This window comes from Mchenga conophoros, linkage group LG11 (assembly GCF_057382185.1).
Source record: "Mchenga conophoros isolate Kocher_MC1m ecotype Shallow Benthic linkage group LG11, M_conophoros_male_GT1.1, whole genome shotgun sequence".
Taxonomy (NCBI): domain Eukaryota; kingdom Metazoa; phylum Chordata; class Actinopteri; order Cichliformes; family Cichlidae; genus Mchenga; species Mchenga conophoros.
This window is the reverse complement of record NC_140536.1, coordinates 38771834-38789055: the sequence shown is the minus strand read 5'-3', so window position 1 is coordinate 38789055 and position 17222 is coordinate 38771834. Positions and strand designations below refer to the sequence as shown.

General features: G+C 45.8%; 1 protein-coding gene across 1 annotated transcript; it reads left to right on the top strand.

The window, feature by feature from the left end:
• The first annotated feature begins 941 nt into the window (after positions 1 to 941).
• On the top strand, positions 942 to 16171 carry kcnv1 (potassium voltage-gated channel modifier subfamily V member 1). Its single transcript, XM_085292920.1, has 4 exons — positions 942 to 1065; positions 6054 to 6380; positions 9003 to 9670; positions 15231 to 16171. The coding sequence occupies exons 2-4, from the start codon at positions 6067 to 6069 to the stop codon at positions 15740 to 15742; spliced, it is 1494 nt and encodes a 497-aa protein (XP_085149046.1). The 5' UTR covers positions 942 to 1065; positions 6054 to 6066; the 3' UTR covers positions 15743 to 16171.
• Positions 16172 to 17222: the final 1051 nt, after the last annotated feature.

Genomic DNA, 17222 nt, shown 5'->3' with positions numbered 1-17222 from the left:
CAGTCCTTATACTCAGCCACGATACTCAGTCCTGATACTCAGCCATGATACTCAGCCACGATACTCAGTCCTGATACTCAGCCATGATACTCAGCCATGATACTCAGTCCTGATACTCAGCCATGATATTCAGGCATGATACTCTATCCTGATACTCAGTCCTTATACTCAGCCACGATACTCAGTCCTGATACTCAGCCATGATACTCAGCCACGATACTCAGCCATGATACTCAGTCCTGATACTCAGCCATGATACTCAGCCATGATACTCAATCCTGATACTCAGTCCTGATACTCAGCCATGATACTCAGTCCTGATACTCATCCATGATACTCAGTCCTGATACTCAGCCATGATACTCAGCCATGATACTCCGTCCTGATACTCATCCATGATACTCAGTCCTGATACTCAGCCATGATACTCAGCCATGATACTCCGTCCTGATACTCATCCATGATACTCAGTCCTGATACTCAGCCATGATACTCAGCCATGATACTCAGTCCTGATACTCAGTCCTGATACTCAGCCATGATACTCAGCCATGATACTCAATCCTGATACTCAGTCCTGATACTCAGCCATGATACTCAGCCATGATACTCAGTCCTGATACTCAGCCATGATACTCAGCCATGATACTCAGCCATGATACTCCGTCCTGATACTCAGCCATGATACTCAGTCCTGATACTCACAGCTGTGATGACCAACATCACTTTAACACTGATGCTGAAGATGTGATATCAGTCATGACTGGAATATCAGTACTTGCTTTATTCATCTTCATGCATGCTCACACGTCTGCACCGCTGCTCTCAGGGTGCTGCTTGTTTGCCACCTCATACTGCAGTGTGTCACTAAGCGGCCTCCATACTTACAGCCTCAGTTTTAAAAGCACACCGCGAATCAGAGAGAGCAGAGAGCTGGAGGGAGCGCCAGGTCCTCCTGCTACAGACCTCCTCTCTGAACACCTCCTCGTCTCTGACACCAGCTGGACTTTCTCTCTGCTGTCAGCATGTGAGGACGTGGAGCTATCGCCTCTTCATTTGGAGCAGGTGAGTCCGTCAGCTGAGGTGTTTTCACTGAAGCAGCTCTCAGGTGGTCTGAAAACTGTGACCTGTCATTTCTGTGCATGTGTTTTAGGACACGTCTGTAATCTGCAGCTGATGCAAAGACTCTCTCCAAACGGAGTCATCGACTCTTTGCTTAAACGAAGATTTTAAGCTTTTAATAAAAGACCCAAACTGTCACTTTAACCTGGGGGGTGGGGGTGGGGGGTGTAAACTGAGGTGTGTTTGTGTTCTCCTCAAGTCTCGGAGGGAAATGTTTCATGTTCTGCTGCTGGTTTGATCATCTTCATCATCACCGTCATCGTCTTCCTGTAAACAGGTCAGGGGCGATTCAAGCATTAGAGCTTTGGGGGTGAGAGCTGCCCAGCCAGGCAAGATAAATCATAAGATTCTTAAATTCATCAAGTCTCTCTGTGCCTGGGTCCTCGTCACAAAACATGACATCACTGTTTTGTACATTTGAACACAATTTAATCCCACATCTGTGAAAGAAAAGCAAAACACTTTTTTGAAAAGTCTGTAACAAAACCATCAAATCTGATCAAGGTTATTTAAATGCTGCTAAAGAAGAATGGATTGGAATAGAAAAATACATATGCTAACCTTAATTACTGGGGGAGAATAATGAATGATGCTCATAGTAAAAAGTAAACTGACTGCGTTTTTTGGACAGAGATTCACTTTTAATGTGTGTGTATAATATAATACAGATACATAAAAAACACTCCCAAAACAGAATAAATTATTACAAATAAAAATCTTTACTGCAGATACTAATTTTACTAATTTAATAAGACTAATTTTGTGTTGTAAGATTTATGACTTTCATGCTTTCATAGTGGTGCTTGGGACAGCTTGACCTTTTATCAGGTGGTCCACACTGTAACAAGTGTGAGAAACACTGATAAGTGTGTGTGTGCTTTTGGAAAACATTTAAAGCTGCTGTACAGAATCTTTGAAACAAGCTTAAAACATTTTTAGAAACAGAGCATCTGCTTCTCTTTACAGCTGCTCGCTCCACCAGGGCTGTTTGGCTCTTTCTGATAGTGAGCACATGTGATGCACGTACTGCGGCAGTCATACAGACAACTGGACGGTCCAAAGGTTGGCCGACCTGTTACTGGCTGAGGTTTTAGCAGAGCTGTGGCTGAACCACATACAAATATATCATTAATTTCAATCTCCCCAATCAATGATAATGTTATGTTGGGATGTTGTTAAAGAGGCTCAAAATGTTTCAGCCCAGTTTGTTTAGCAGATTCTGTTTAGCAGCTTTAATACAGGGAGGACACAACTTCCAGACTGTGAGTAAAATCAGGTTTTTCTCTTTGTCAGTTTCACAGTTTCTGCCTGTCACTGCTCCCTGTCTGTTTGCTTACCTGGTTCTTCCTGACCTTGTACTTTCTCCTCACGTTCCCTCTTTGGACTGACAATCGAACACAAATAGATTCAACTAGATGAAAAATTACATTAATATGAAAAAATACTAAAAATACTCCTCTCTCAGTTTAGTTTCAACCAAAAGGAAAATAACCAAACCACACGAACATCTAATAAAAGATATAAATATTGAAACAGATCCAACATTATTCTTGATTGAGGGATCATTTGATTTTACACTTTTACCTGAATGTGGCTCTTTTTTTTGAAAAAAAACTTCCTTATATCCATTATGAACCTGGCTGTCTGTACAAAAACAATGGTAAATGGCCTGTATTTGTATAGCGCTTTAGTAGTCATCCACACATTCATACACTGATGCTGGCAAGCTACATTGTAGCCACAGCCACCCTGGGGCGCACTGACATGTGTGCGCCCCAGGGTGGCCCCAAAACACACACACACACACACACACACACACACACACACACACACACACACACACACACACACAACAGGAGTTATAAGGTTAATGGGCATCCAGTCAGTTAGTACCCATTTCAAACAGGACAGTGGTAACAACAGCAGGCTGCAGACAATTTTAAGTTTTAGGTTTTAAACAGGCTGTATACATTTCAATGGGAGCAACAGGGCGGTCAAATGTCGCTGATTTTACTACAGAGCAGGACGGATTGTAGGGCAGCAAACATTGTAAGAAAACATGTTTCCAACACTGCAGGTTACCTGTTTTTCAGCTAAAAAGAAACATGTTCTGACTCCTACCAACTATATAAAGAGCAACTGAAGGTTAAATGCAGCTAATATGTCCTGTTTTAACCCTTGGATGCACAACCTACCAGTACTCTACCTCTGTGGGGGGTCACTCCCACTAGGTTTATATCTGGGACTCTCCACCATTTGACCTTAGAACTGAAGAAGCTTCTCGGATGAGAGGTGAAACGTCTTCAAGCAACTTAAAGAAGTCCAGACGCTTTTCTTTGCAAGCTCCTTTGACCACGATGACCTGGATGACTGAGAACCTTCACAGACATCCTACCAGTACCTACACTCTTCCACGAGTGGGGTCAAAAATGACCCCAAATAGAAACAATGCATTTTGCTATAAACGCAGTTGTTATTCTTCCAAATCTTTAAAACAAAGAGTTGTAATATTTTCATATTTGAGGTGTTCCTCATAAAACATGTTTGTGACATGAGGCACTTTGCATTTTTATTTATTTTTTCATTAATTTTAAGAAATTGCAGTTTTTGTATCACTTGTACCACTTTTGTATGCTTGCTCTGCATATACTGCAGGAGCTCGGTCTTCCCTCTGAAAGGCACAAGTTGTTCATCCACTGTAACACAGTCACTGAGGATGAATTTCTGCCTGCAGTTGACCAGGAACAGGCCCCATATGTAGCTGAAAGCTGCCACGTGGTTTGTTTTCAGTCGGTAGGCTCTGGTCCTCTTGTCATCAAAGTGCAAGACGGGCGAATATCTTTAAATCTTTGAATTGACATAGTGGCCTTGTACAATGGGTTATGCAGAGGACTCCCAAAAAGCACACCGACTGGTACATCCCAGTTCGTCTCACTTCCTGCAAGGATGGTCAATCAAATGAAGGCCAGGAGCTTATGTTTGATTACATTTTTCCACTCTTTTCCCCTGTCTGTGGCGACTCTTCGTGCCTCCATGTTTGTGCATGTCAGCACCTCTTCTATTATATTATCAGACATGAACATCTTCCATGCATTTACTGGGGAGACAGTACTAGACCCAGGTGCAAGCCCTGGCTGACTAATTCAGAATATTGTGGCTAGAGCAGTAAGAGGGGCTCATTCTGTGTCTGACTGGCTTGTTCAGTGGGGAAGGGGGGGGGGGGGGGGGGGACAATACTCTGGGTCCTCTATATCTTAGATGTCAGATTCTGAGTCAATGCCTCTGACGGGCTCTTCATCCCATCCGTCCTGGATCATTTGTAGGGCCACAGGGATCCTAGCTGGCCTCATAGCGGCCGTGTTACTTTAGATATTAAAAAAAAACATCAGAAAGGACAATGTTTGAAATGCACAGGAAACTATAAACAGGGCTGCACATAAATGGTCCACAGGTGCACATTCGCTGTCAAAATAAAAGACACGCACCAGATAAGAAGTTGGGATGCTCGTTTGCGTACATTAGATGTTCTGGAGGAGGACAGACATTTGTTCAGAACTCTTAAAGATGTCGAAGAAGCAAGCTCCGTAAGCAATTACTTTGGTGTTCCTCCACCGCAAAAGAAGCGCGTATTCTCTGAATACTTTTATTTTGACAGCGAATGTGCACCTGCAGACCACTTATGTGCAGCCCTGACTATAAATCATGTATGTTACTGTGTAAAAATTAATTCTTGATCCATCAGAAGTGTAAGTGGGTCAGTCAGAGATGCTAGGAATGAAAGTTTCATAGAAGATTCCAGAGGAACTGCTTGGGGTCATTTCTGACCCCACTTGTGGAAGAGTGGGGTAGTGATACAAAAACTGCATTTTTTATAAATTAATGAAAAAAAAATGCAAATGGCCTCATGTTACACACATATTTTATGAGGAATACCTGGAATATGAATATATTACAACTTTGCATTTTAAAGATTTCGAAGAAAAACAACCTGTGGGGTCATTTTTGACCCCACATGTGCATCTAAGGGTTGAGGCAGGCACTAACACCTCCGCTCCGCTGCGTCTCAGCCACCATCGCTCTGGCAGCAACGGTGCTGGAGCCAGAGCAGGGGAGAGCTGGAACAAACCATTTTAGGGGGGGGGGGGGGGTTATCTATACATTTGTTGTTAAAATGTGTCGACACTCGACCCCCTGCTGTTCTCAGGCTTCACAGCCAATACTGTCAAACAGGAAGTGAGTTTACGTCCACACATCAGAGAGTCCACTGGGACGCTTCATTAGTGATTCACACGTCTGAGCCAACCACACCCAGCAGCGCTTTCAGGTGGTGGACAGCACCTCGCTCTCTCCTCGTGGAACATTCAGAGTAAGAATGACAAATTTGGACAGAGACACCACAGAAAAACGAATGAATGGTGACAGGAAGAGATTCATCAGATTACTTAGGACTGCTCGCTGCGATATTTCCATACAGCGCAGATCTGCTTCATGCTTTCAGCCTGATTCTCTTCTCTCTGATTCGTCCATGCTGCCGGCGCACGTACTTAGCATCCTCCCCTCAACACATAACAGAGTCTCATCTGCATACAGCGACACGTCTCGTTCCTTTCTTCCAGCTCCTGCTCTCCGTTCTTAGTAACAAAAGAGTAATCGGGTGTTTACGGGTACAGAGAAAGGTTTTTGGGGACTGACTCGCTGCTTTCTTTAACAATCACATCCTCTCTCGATGCTCCAGCAGCAGGATTAAAGTCGCTCATGTTTATTCAGCAGTTTCTACTCATAAACACGTCAATGCTTCCTGACAGGAGCCGATTCCACCAGTCAGCAGTGTTGTTGAGGATTTAAGCGTAAACAACAACCAGGCCGCTGTATGCATGTCAGTGTGCCCCCTGTTGGCCAAATGCTGTCTTCTCACCCCTGTGCTCCTCCAGCTCCTCCTCCACCATGAGCGTCTTCTCCAGTTCGATGGCTGGTCTGGGGTCGGAGGTGTGTGGCGACACCGCCTCCCTGGTCTCTTTGGAGTCAAGCGTTTTCCTCAGCGAGCGGACGGCGTCCTGCGTCAGCGACACACTCAACTTCTTCATCATCAACGTTGGCGGGAGTCGCTACATGCTGTCGCAGGATCTGCTGGCGTCCTACCCGGAGACCCGGCTGGGGAAACTGGCCTGCTGCAGCCGAGACTCGGCGCTGGAGCTCTGCGACGATGCCGACTTCCTGGAGAACGAATTCTTCTTTGACAGGAACTCCCAGGCTTTCCAGTAGGTGGCGCTCTTTCTCCTTGCAGAGACAACGAGTTTAAAGTTAAAGTTTAAAGTTAATGTGCTTGTGCTGGCCTGCCTGTAGCTGCTGTAGACACGGCGCTGATGACTCGTAAAATTAAAAACTAAATGTAAGAGCACTCAGAGCTGCAGACTTTATAGGTTTCTATTTTTTATTAGTTTTTATTTAAATAAATTATTTGAGGGTTTTTTAGCTTCCAGAGTTGGTTTGAGTTCAGCGTTTTTGTTTTCATCATGTGGCCGGGATTTCAGATTACCATGACAACACCATCAACACACAGGCAGATTTTTAGGTGTTGTTGTCTGTTTTTATATTTTTATGACATCTGATTTAAAATTCGATCGCATTTCTTCCCTTTTATCTTTGCCATTGCTCAGAGGAAGCTTCACTTCACACCTGGCGGTCTATGTTCAGGTGACCTCTGTTCAGATTAGTAAGGGTGAAGAAGTGAAGAGTGAGCATGCTCAGTCGGCTCAGTTTTCTGCAGTAAAATAGCAGGGTCACGTCCGGCACGCTGACGGCAAGCATCGTGCCTTGATCGGGCGCGCTCAGACGGTGACGGGCTCTGAACACGGGAAAATAAAGTTTCCTTCTGTCTTTTCTTCTTCTTGTTTCATGACATCTGATTTAAAGTAGAGATGGCACGATACCACTTTTTTATGTCCGATACCGATATCATAAATCTGGATATCGGCTGATACCGATATGAATCCGATATAGTGTTTTTAATCAATAAAACTGTTTTTTTAATATCTTACTGCATTTTGTATAAGTTCATACTCAAGTTTAAATAAACAAAACACTAAAGCTATTCTGTTATACCTGTATGCAAAAAACACACTGCACCCAAAATATTTCACAGTTCAGCAAAACTGATCAATCTAATAAACTTAAACCTGCTCCATCCTCCCTGTTCTGGTATTTTAAAGAGTACTTAGCAGAAATATTAAGCAACCTAACTAATAGGGCTGCAAACTCCCAGCAAAAAAAAAAAAAAAATAGGGAACCTCCCACCCTCCACCTCATGATGCTTAATCGATGTAATCAACTTTAATTTGATGCAGGGTGGGAAAAAATGCACAGAAATCAATTATTTTTCAAGAATAATTAAATAGATTCAACATCTTTCTTCAACAAAACTGCAGACTGCACAGATGGTTCCCAAAGGAAAAAGTACTACAGCTTACTAGGGTATATATATTAGACTTAATAGTTACTATATACAGTAATGGACTTCTATATATTTTACATCAGATTCAAACTTTGGTTGTAAGATTCAGATAATTATTTATTAAAAGCCGACATTTTAAATGAGAATAAGAAAGAAAAGTATGTCTTTGTGCCCCTTTTCCCTGTTAATGCCCTATCGGCCCCCCTGGCTAAACTTTGCTAGATCCGCCCCTGCACAGTGTCAGCTGCGTAGAAAAAGATCCTGGTGTAGAAAGTAATATTAAATAAATTCTAACAACAGCTGATCAAGCTTAAACGTGCTGCTGTTGTTCAGCCGCTGGTTTCCTCTTTCTGCTGCAAAGTGGGCCAAAAACAAACAAGAGAGACGATCAGCTGATCATTGATCATGATTGAAGCAGCAACAGGAGAGGGAGGGGGAGGCAGTCGCTCCATATATATCAGTTGTTAAGCTTAACGCTGGAATGCTTTACAAACATTCAGAGATGAACTTACTTCTCTCGGGGATGAAATGCTGGTTTGGTAGTGAGGCTACAAATACACACAGCCGCTCGATCACGTGACCACACTGCTCCCACGTGCTACGGTTATGAGCTGAGTTACGCTGTATTGCAAGTTTTGTGAGGTGCTTTTCTGATATTTAATGGTTCGAATTACATTTTTTATTTCTCTCCGTTATCCGATCCAGTAATTTAGGTCAGTATCGGACCGATACTGATAGGTAATATCGGATCAGTCCATCTCTAATTTAAACCAAATAAATTTGAAGGTTTATGAACATATACTGTGATATCCAGCAGGGGGCGACTCCTCTGATTGGACAGAAGTCTCTGACGAGGTGTTCCTCCTGCTCAGCTGATCTCTGAGCTCAGTCCTTCCGTCCTGATGGGTTTCTGGTCTCAGTCTGACTGAAGTCCCTTTAGCGGGACTTCCTGTCTACTTCTGCGGTCGCTACCACATGACTCTGTCCTGGTTTTTAGTTTAATCCACCTTTCGTTCATCACGCCAATATGGTGAGATTTCACTAACATAAGAGACATGGCGGCGGTCGTGTTCACCTTATAAATTTTATTTTGGCTCCATGAACAGGTGACGATTAGAGGACTTTGGTTTATCTCAGATGAAGGACGCCAAGGCTCTTTCAAGCCACAAGGACGGACGTCACTGAGCCCAGAGATCGGCTAAGCAGGGGGATCACCTCCTCGTAGACTTCTGTCCAATCAGGCTTCAGAGGAGTCGCCCCCTGCTGGACTTTAGAAGGATGCAGGAGAACAGCACTGAAGCCTGGCAGGTCTCTGCTTGGACCGTCACCCTGAACTGCTCTGATCCAGACTCTGGATGTTTGTTTGGACTGTTTCTTCAGTCAGAGTCGTGCAGACTGAGCTCACCTGTGTCTTTGTGTTTGTCCACAGGTACGTGATGAACTACTACCAGACGGGTCACCTGCACGTCATGGAGGAGCTGTGTGAGATCTCCTTCCTGCAGGAGATCGAGTACTGGGGCATCGACGAGCTCTGCATCAACCCCTGCTGCCGTGAGCGCTACTACCGCCGCAAGGAGCAGAAGGAAAGCCTCGAGGTACAACGGGAGCTCGATGCCGACGATGGGGATGAGGACTTTGCGGGCATCGCCTGCCCAGGCACTCGCCGCCGCCTCTGGGACGTCCTTGAGAAACCCGAGTCATCGCGCGCTGCTCGGACCTTTGGCTCGCTCTCGATGTTCTTCGTGGTGTTGTCGGTCATCAACATGGTGCTCATCTCGCTGGACTTAGGTGAGGACTTTGGAGTGGGCGGCCTCGGCATCGGCGCTCCGCTGCTCTTCGACGCCCTGGAATACGTGTGTGTCGTGTGGTTCACGATCGAGCTGGTGCTTCGGTTCCTCTGCGTTAGGGACAAGTGCCGATTCAGTCGGAGCATTCCCAACGTGATCGATCTGCTCGCCATCCTCCCGTTCTACGTGACACTGGCGGTGGAGAACCTCCACGGAGGATCCACTGAGCTGGAGAACATGGGCCGTGTGGTGCAGGTGCTCCGCCTCCTGAGGTCGCTCCGCATGCTGAAGCTGGGCCGGCACTTGACAGGTAAAAACTCCTCATATCTGTTATTAACCTCTGTCTCTCTTCCACAGCATGTCTTTATCCTGTCTTCCTTCTCTCACCCCAACCAATCACAGCAGATGGCCCCGCCCCTCCCTGAGCCTGGTTCTGCTGGAGGTTTCTTCCTGTTAAAAGGGAGTTTTTCCTTCCCACTGTCGCCAAAGTGCTGCTCAATCGGGGTCATATGATTGCTGGGTTTTCTTCAGACACCTTTCAGATTCAAATACTCTAAGAAAGGATCAGTCTCACTGACTCTTATCACATTTCCAGCTGCTCTGTCTTTTCTTTAAACTCAAATATCTTAACAAAGGAGAAATGAAACGTGTTGGATGTATTCCAGCCGGTCAATGATAATTGTTAATGAGTTACTTTAAAGGCTTTCCTGCTCTGCATGTGCATCGCAGCAGCACTAGTTATCTTTAGGTTTTAGCACAAAATACCACATCAGCACCTGAAAGCCTTCATTTGCACTGTTTATGAGACAGTGGTGAGGGTGCGTATGAGTGACAGCTGGGATAAAGGTGGAGGTGGGAGTACATCAGGGATCTGCTCTGAGGCCCTTCCTGTTTGCAGATGATGTCAGGCAGGAGTCTTTATGATCTCCAGTGAGAGCTTAGAGCAGGTGGAGGTCTGCTCTGCAGAGGTGGAGGTGAGCCTGGAGAGAAAAGGAATGAAAGTTGTAGAAGATGAAACAATCCATGTGTGCGAATGAGAGAGAGGCAGGTGAACATGCTGGAGCAGAGGATGAGTTTAAATACCTGGGCTCAACCGTCTACAGAGAGGTGACGAAGAGAGTGCAGGCAGGTGGAGCGGGTGGAGGCAAGTGTGACAGAAGGACACCGTGAAAAGGGAAGGTCAAAGGATGGAGGTGAGACCTGCTGTGATGGGTGGAGCCGAGCTGAAGGTGTTCAGGTGTTCAGTGAGCAGGCTGGACGTGAGGGACGGCTCAGAGTCAGAGAGGCTGAGATGGTCTGAGCTGCAGGCAGGTGGAGGTTCATGGATGTAGTGAAGGAGGATGTGCAGAGGGTTGGAGTGTGAAATCAGTTCCTGTAAAAGTAGGTGTGAGATCAGACTCGCCTGAAATGGCAGTTTTATTAGAGCGCTGCATGTGACGGATTTAAGGCATGATGCAAAGATCCGGGGAGAGAAGAAGAAATGGAAATCCTGTCAGAGCGAAGCCGCTGCTGTGAGATTACAGCCGGGAGGTTCTCCGAGGACAACAAAGACCAGAATATATATAGATTCTCATCCTGGCGAATGAGCGAGGAAGTATGATTACGTGAGCCCGAGTGTGTCAGGCTGACGTACGAGCGCTTTGATCTGAGTGATTTGGGGAAGGCTGATCATCCCTGGACTCAGCTCATGAATAATAAAAGGAAAAGGCAGAGGGAGGAACTTTAATCATCTTAAACTATTGAAATAAATAATACAGAGAAAAGGCAAAGACTGAAGTCGGGCTGTAAAACTGAGAGAAAAATAGGTTACAAGTGTAATCTGCAGGTATAACAGCTGAGGGTGACTAACGGTCTGCTGCACAAACACACTCACTGAGCACATCACACGCCAGAGTCCTGAAGAGGCTTCATCTCCTGTGACCTAAAAACGATCGGGAACCACCGAGGGAACTAAAGATCAGGACTGAAGATCCAACAATATCACCAGGATCTCCAAACCCTGACGTTGTGAAATGAACATTCCAGAAAGCTTTTTATATATATATATATTTTTACCATATATGTGTATATATACATATATATGGTAAAAATATACATACATTCCAGAAAGCTTTTTATATATATATATATATTTTTTACCATATATATATATATATATATATTTTTTTTTTACCATATATATATATATATATATATATATATATATATATATATATATATATATATATATATATGTATGTATACGTAAATATACGTAAATATATATATATATATATATATATTTACGTATACATACAAGGAATTGGCAAGAATACCAGAGGTGCAAAACACCAGCTACTGGTAGACAGAACAATCAGCCGAGACTGCAAGACCAGACTGACCAACCTGTGCACTGCCTGGATTGATTACAAGAAGGCCTATGACTCAATGCCCCACAGCTGGATACTGGAATGCCTAGAATTGTACAAGATCAATGGGACCCTAAGAGCCTTCATCAGGAACTCAATGGGGATGTGGCGTACAACACTAGAGGCCAACTCCAAGCCCATAGCACAAGTTACCATCAAGTGCGGGATCTACCAAGGAGATGCTCTGTCCCCACTGCTGTTCTGCATAGGCCTGAACCCCCTCAGTGAGATCATTAACAAGACTGGCTACGGATACCGACTACGGAACGGAGCAGTTGTCAGCCACCTCCTGTACATGGATGACATCAAGCTGTATGCCAAGAGTGAACGAGACATCGATTCACTGATCCACACTACCAGGCTATACAGCAATGACATTGGAATGTCGTTCGGACTGGAGAAGTGTAGTCGGATGGTAACAAAGAGAGGGAAGGTAGTCAGAACTGAGGGGATTGAACTACCAGAAGGCAACATTGCAGACATAGAGGACAGTTACAAGTACCTGGGGATCCCGCAGGCAAATGGGAACCATGAAGAGGCCGCTAGAAAGGCTGCAACCACCAAGTACCTGCAGAGGGTCAGGCAAGTCCTGAGGAGTCAGCTGAATGGTAAGAACAAGATCCGGGCCATCAACACATACGCCCTGCCCGTGATCAGGTACCCTGCTGGGGTAATAAGCTGGCCAAAGGAGGAGATAGAAGCCACTGACATAAAGACAAGAAAGCTCCTTACCATGCATGGAGGGTTTCACCCCAAGTCCAGCACCCTGAGGCTGTACGCTAAGCGGAAGGAAGGGGGCCGGGGACTGGTGAGTGTCAGCACCACAGTCCAGGATGAGACAAGGAACATCCAAGAATACATTGGGAAGATGGCCCCAACTGACCGAGTGCTCAGTGAATACCTCAGGCAGCAGAAACCCAAGAAAGAGGATGGAGACGAGGAACCATCATGGAAGGACAGGCCCCTGCACGGTATGTACCACCGGCAGATAGAGGAGGTGGCTGATATCCAGAAATCCTACCAGTGGCTGGACAAAGCTGGACTGAAAGACAGCACAGAGGCACTAATCATGGCAGCACAAGAACAAGCTCTGAGCACAAGATCCATAGAGGCTGGGGTCTATCACACCAGGCAAGACCCCAGGTGCAGGCTGTGTAAAGATGCCCCAGAGACAATTCAGCACATAACAGCAGGGTGCAAGATGCTAGCAGGCAAGGCATACATGGAACGCCATAACCAAGTAGCCGGCATAGTGTACAGGAACATCTGTGCTGAGTACAACCTGGAAGTCCCGAGGTCAAAATGGGAGATGCCCCCAAGGGTGGTGGAGAATGACCGAGCTAAGATCCTGTGGGACTTCCAGATACAGACGGACAAAATGGTGGTGGCTAACCAACCGGACATAGTGGTGGTAGACAAACAGAAGAAGGCGGCCGTAGTGATCGATGTAGCGGTTCCGAATGACAGCAATATCAGGAAGAAGGAACACGAGAAGCTGGAGAAATACCAAGGGCTCAGAGAAGAGCTCGAGAGGATGTGGAGGGTGAAGGTAACGGTGGTCCCCGTGGTAATCGGAGCACTAGGTGCGGTGACTCCCAAGCTAGGCGAGTGGCTCCAGCAGATCCCGGGAACAACATCGGAAATCTCTGTCCAGAAGAGCGCAGTCCTGGGAACAGCTAAGATACTGCGCAGGACCCTCAAGCTCCCAGGCCTCTGGTAGAGGACCCGAGCTTGAAGGATAAACCGCCCGCAGGGGCGTGCTGGGTGTTTTTTTTATATATATATAGGTATGTATACGTAAATATATATATAGGTATGTATACGTAAATATATATATATGTATGTATATATATATATATATATATATATATATATATATATATATATATATATATAGGTATGTATACGTAAATATATATATATATATATATATATATATACACGAACGAACGAACATCCAAGAATACATTGGGAAGATGGCCCCAACTGACCGAGTGCTCAGTGAATACCTCAGGCAGCAGAAACCCAAGAAAGAGGAGGGAGACGAGGAACCATCATGGAAGGACAGGCCCCTGCACGGTATGTACCACCGGCAGATAGAGGAGGCTGATATCCAGAAATCCTACCAGTGGCTGGACAAAGCTGGACTGAAAGACAGCACAGAGGCACTAATCATGGCAGCACAAGAACAAGCTCTGAGCACAAGATCCATAGAGGCTGGGGTCTATCACACCAGGCAAGACCCCAGGTGCAGGCTGTGTAAAGATGCCCCAGAGACAATCCAGCACATAACAGCAGGGTGCAAGATGCTAGCAGGCAAGGCATACATGGAACGCCATAACCAAGTGGCCGGCATAGTGTACAGGAACATCTGTGCCGAGTATAACCTGGAAGTCCCGAGGTCAAAATGGGAGATGCCCCCAAGGGTGGTGGAGAATGACCGAGCTAAGATCCTGTGGGACTTCCAGATACAGACGGACAAAATGGTGGTGGCTAACCAACCGGACATAGTGGTGGTAGACAAACAGAAGAAGACGGCCGTAGTGATCGATGTAGCGGTTCCAAATGACAGCAATATCAGGAAGAAGGAACATGAGAAGCTGGAGAAATACCAAGGGCTCAGAGAAGAGCTCGAGAGGATGTGGAGGGTGAAGGTAACGGTGGTCCCCGTGGTAATCGGAGCACTAGGTGCGGTGACTCCCAAGCTAGGCGAGTGGCTCCAGCAGATCCCGGGAACAACATCGGAGATCTCTGTCCAGAAGAGCGCAGTCCTGGGAACAGCTAAGATACTGCAGGACGCTCAAGCTCCCAGGCCTCTGGTAGAGGACCCGAGCTTGAAGGATAAACCGCCCGCAGGGGCGTGCTGGGTGTTTTTTTTATACCTATATATATATATATATGTATATATACATACATATATATATATAGGAGGAGTTTGCACATTCTTCCCGTGTTTGCGTGGGTTCTCCAGTTTCGTCCCACAGTCCAAAGACATGCTCTTTGTGGGGACAGGTGAATTGAAAAATCTAAATTGCCCATAGGTGTGAATGTGGGAGTGAATGGTTGTCTGTCACTGTGACAGACTGGCGACCTGTCCAGGGTGGACCCCGCCTCTCACCCTATGACAGCTGGGATAGGCTCCAGCACCCCCCGCGACCCTGAAAAGGATAAGCGGGAGCGAATGGATGGATGAATTGTCACATTACATATATATTCAAAGAACCATAACAACTTGCCTTGAGGATCTTTATATTGTGAGGTAGGCCCTCCAATAATCCAGAGAATCAGACTTTGGCGACAGCGGGAAGGAAAAACTCGCTTGGAACAGGAAGAAACGTGCAGCAGAACCAAGCTCAGGAAGGGAGCTGTTGGGTTAGGGGGAGGAAGTCGTGAGAAAACAGGATCAATAATAGTAAGAGGTGTATAAACGCCGTCTGTGACCTCCGTCTCTCTTCCTTCCAGGTTTGAAGTCTCTCGGTATGACCATCGCGCAGTGCTACGAGGAGGTCGGCCTTCTGCTCCTCTTCCTCGGTGTGGGCATCTCCATCTTCGCGACCGCAGTCTTCGCCCTGGAGCACGACCTTCCTGCCACCACCTTCACCAGCGTTCCCACCGCCTGGTGGTGGGCGACCACGTCTATGACCACGGTGGGCTACGGGGACGTGCGGCCCGACACGGCGGTGGGTAAGGTGCTCGCCTTCCTCTGCATCCTGTCTGGGATCCTAATCCTGGCGCTCCCCATCGCCATCATCAACGACCGCTTCTCTGCCTGCTACTTCACCCTGAAGGTGAAGGAGGCGGCGATACGACACGGCGAGATGCTGAAGCGGCTGGCCCGTGGCTCGGTGGGGGAGGCGGGGCCGGGCGTGAACCTGAGGGACGCCTATGCCCGGAGTGTGCTGGAGATGATGAGGCTGCACGGGCGGGAGAGGGCGAGCACTAGAAGCAGCGGGGGTGACGAGCTATGGTGGTAGCAAGAACAGCCCCGCCCCTATGACCTCTGACCCCTCTGAGAAACGCACACACGATGACCCCAGCAGCAGCACGCTGTACATTCGGTGTGTCACGTATGTGTCCAGCAGCAGCGTGTTCCCGTTTAACTCATGAATTTATTTACAAAACACATTTTCTCTCTGAACATTAGTCCCGCCCCCAAAATAAAGCAGGTGGCGCAGATGTCTTCCTGATGCGCAGTGGGTGTAACTCTGCAAGTCTGAACAATACTCAGATGAGCGCACTCAGGCTTGTTCTGATTGGCTGTTGGGTTTGTCTTACACGTCTCAGATGTCTAACATTAAATCTGTGCTTTGATCTTAAGCTACATTCACACGTTTCCCTCAGAGGCAATGAACCTTGTGTTCAATCATCATCGTCACGATCAATAAAGCTTTATTCAAGGATGGTTTGTGATTCATTTCTGTCATGGTGTCGATGTGGAAGGTAAATAAAATACAGACTCGGGGGGAGGAGATTAACTGAAAGCTAGCCATCATTATAAAATTACTCATTACTAACGAACATTAGTATATCATCATCATCATCATTATTATTATGTCATCAGCTGTTATTATAATGTTATTACACTAATATTATTATGTCATTCAATTCAGCCATCTTCAGCAAACACTTCTGCTTCTACACCTCTTTTCAGCTCATCTTTTTGCTTCTTTACCTCTTTTCAGAAGAAATTCTTCTGATTCACCTCTTTTCTGCCAGTTGTTTAGCCTTTTCACCTCTTATCAGCACAATTCTCAGCCTCTTCTGCTCATTTGCCATCACCAGTGTGTGAATGTGTGTGTGAATGGGTGGATGACTGGATATGTAAAGCGCTTTGGGGTCCTTAGGGACTAGTAAAGCGCTATATAAATACAGGCCATTTACTATTTACCATTTCAGCACAATTGTCAGTCTCTCCACCTCTTCTTTGTGAGAAAGAGTTTGGCGCAGGGAGATGAGAACCTGCCTTGCGTACCAGAAGGGCCGGGTTCGAATCCTGCTCAGGGCAACATTTTTTTGCTTTTTTTTTTTTCAACTTTTTCAGCTTTTTTCAGCCCTTAAGGCATCCACACAGCATTTTTGCAGGAAATGCAAATTTTTCTAGTTATTATTCCTGTCGCTTCCGTACGTTTTTTGAGTCGCAACTACTCCCACAGTTTTTGTGCTATTTATACCGTTCAAACTTTAAAAAAATTCTGCTATTTCTGCTAATGACGGCTATATCTTTTGGTGCTCATAACTTCTATACTTTTTGAGATATTGAATTTTTTTTTGCAATATTATTTGCCCATTTCTGCCATATTATCAGTGGCCTCACTGATTTTCCTTGCCGGGTTGACCTGTGTTTTAGCTCAGTGAGATAAAAATCCGTTCTCAGACTGGGAGGCCGGGGTTCAAATCCCGCTTATGGCAAAATTTATTTCAGTTAACAGTAAAACTTTTTTTTAACTCTCTTCA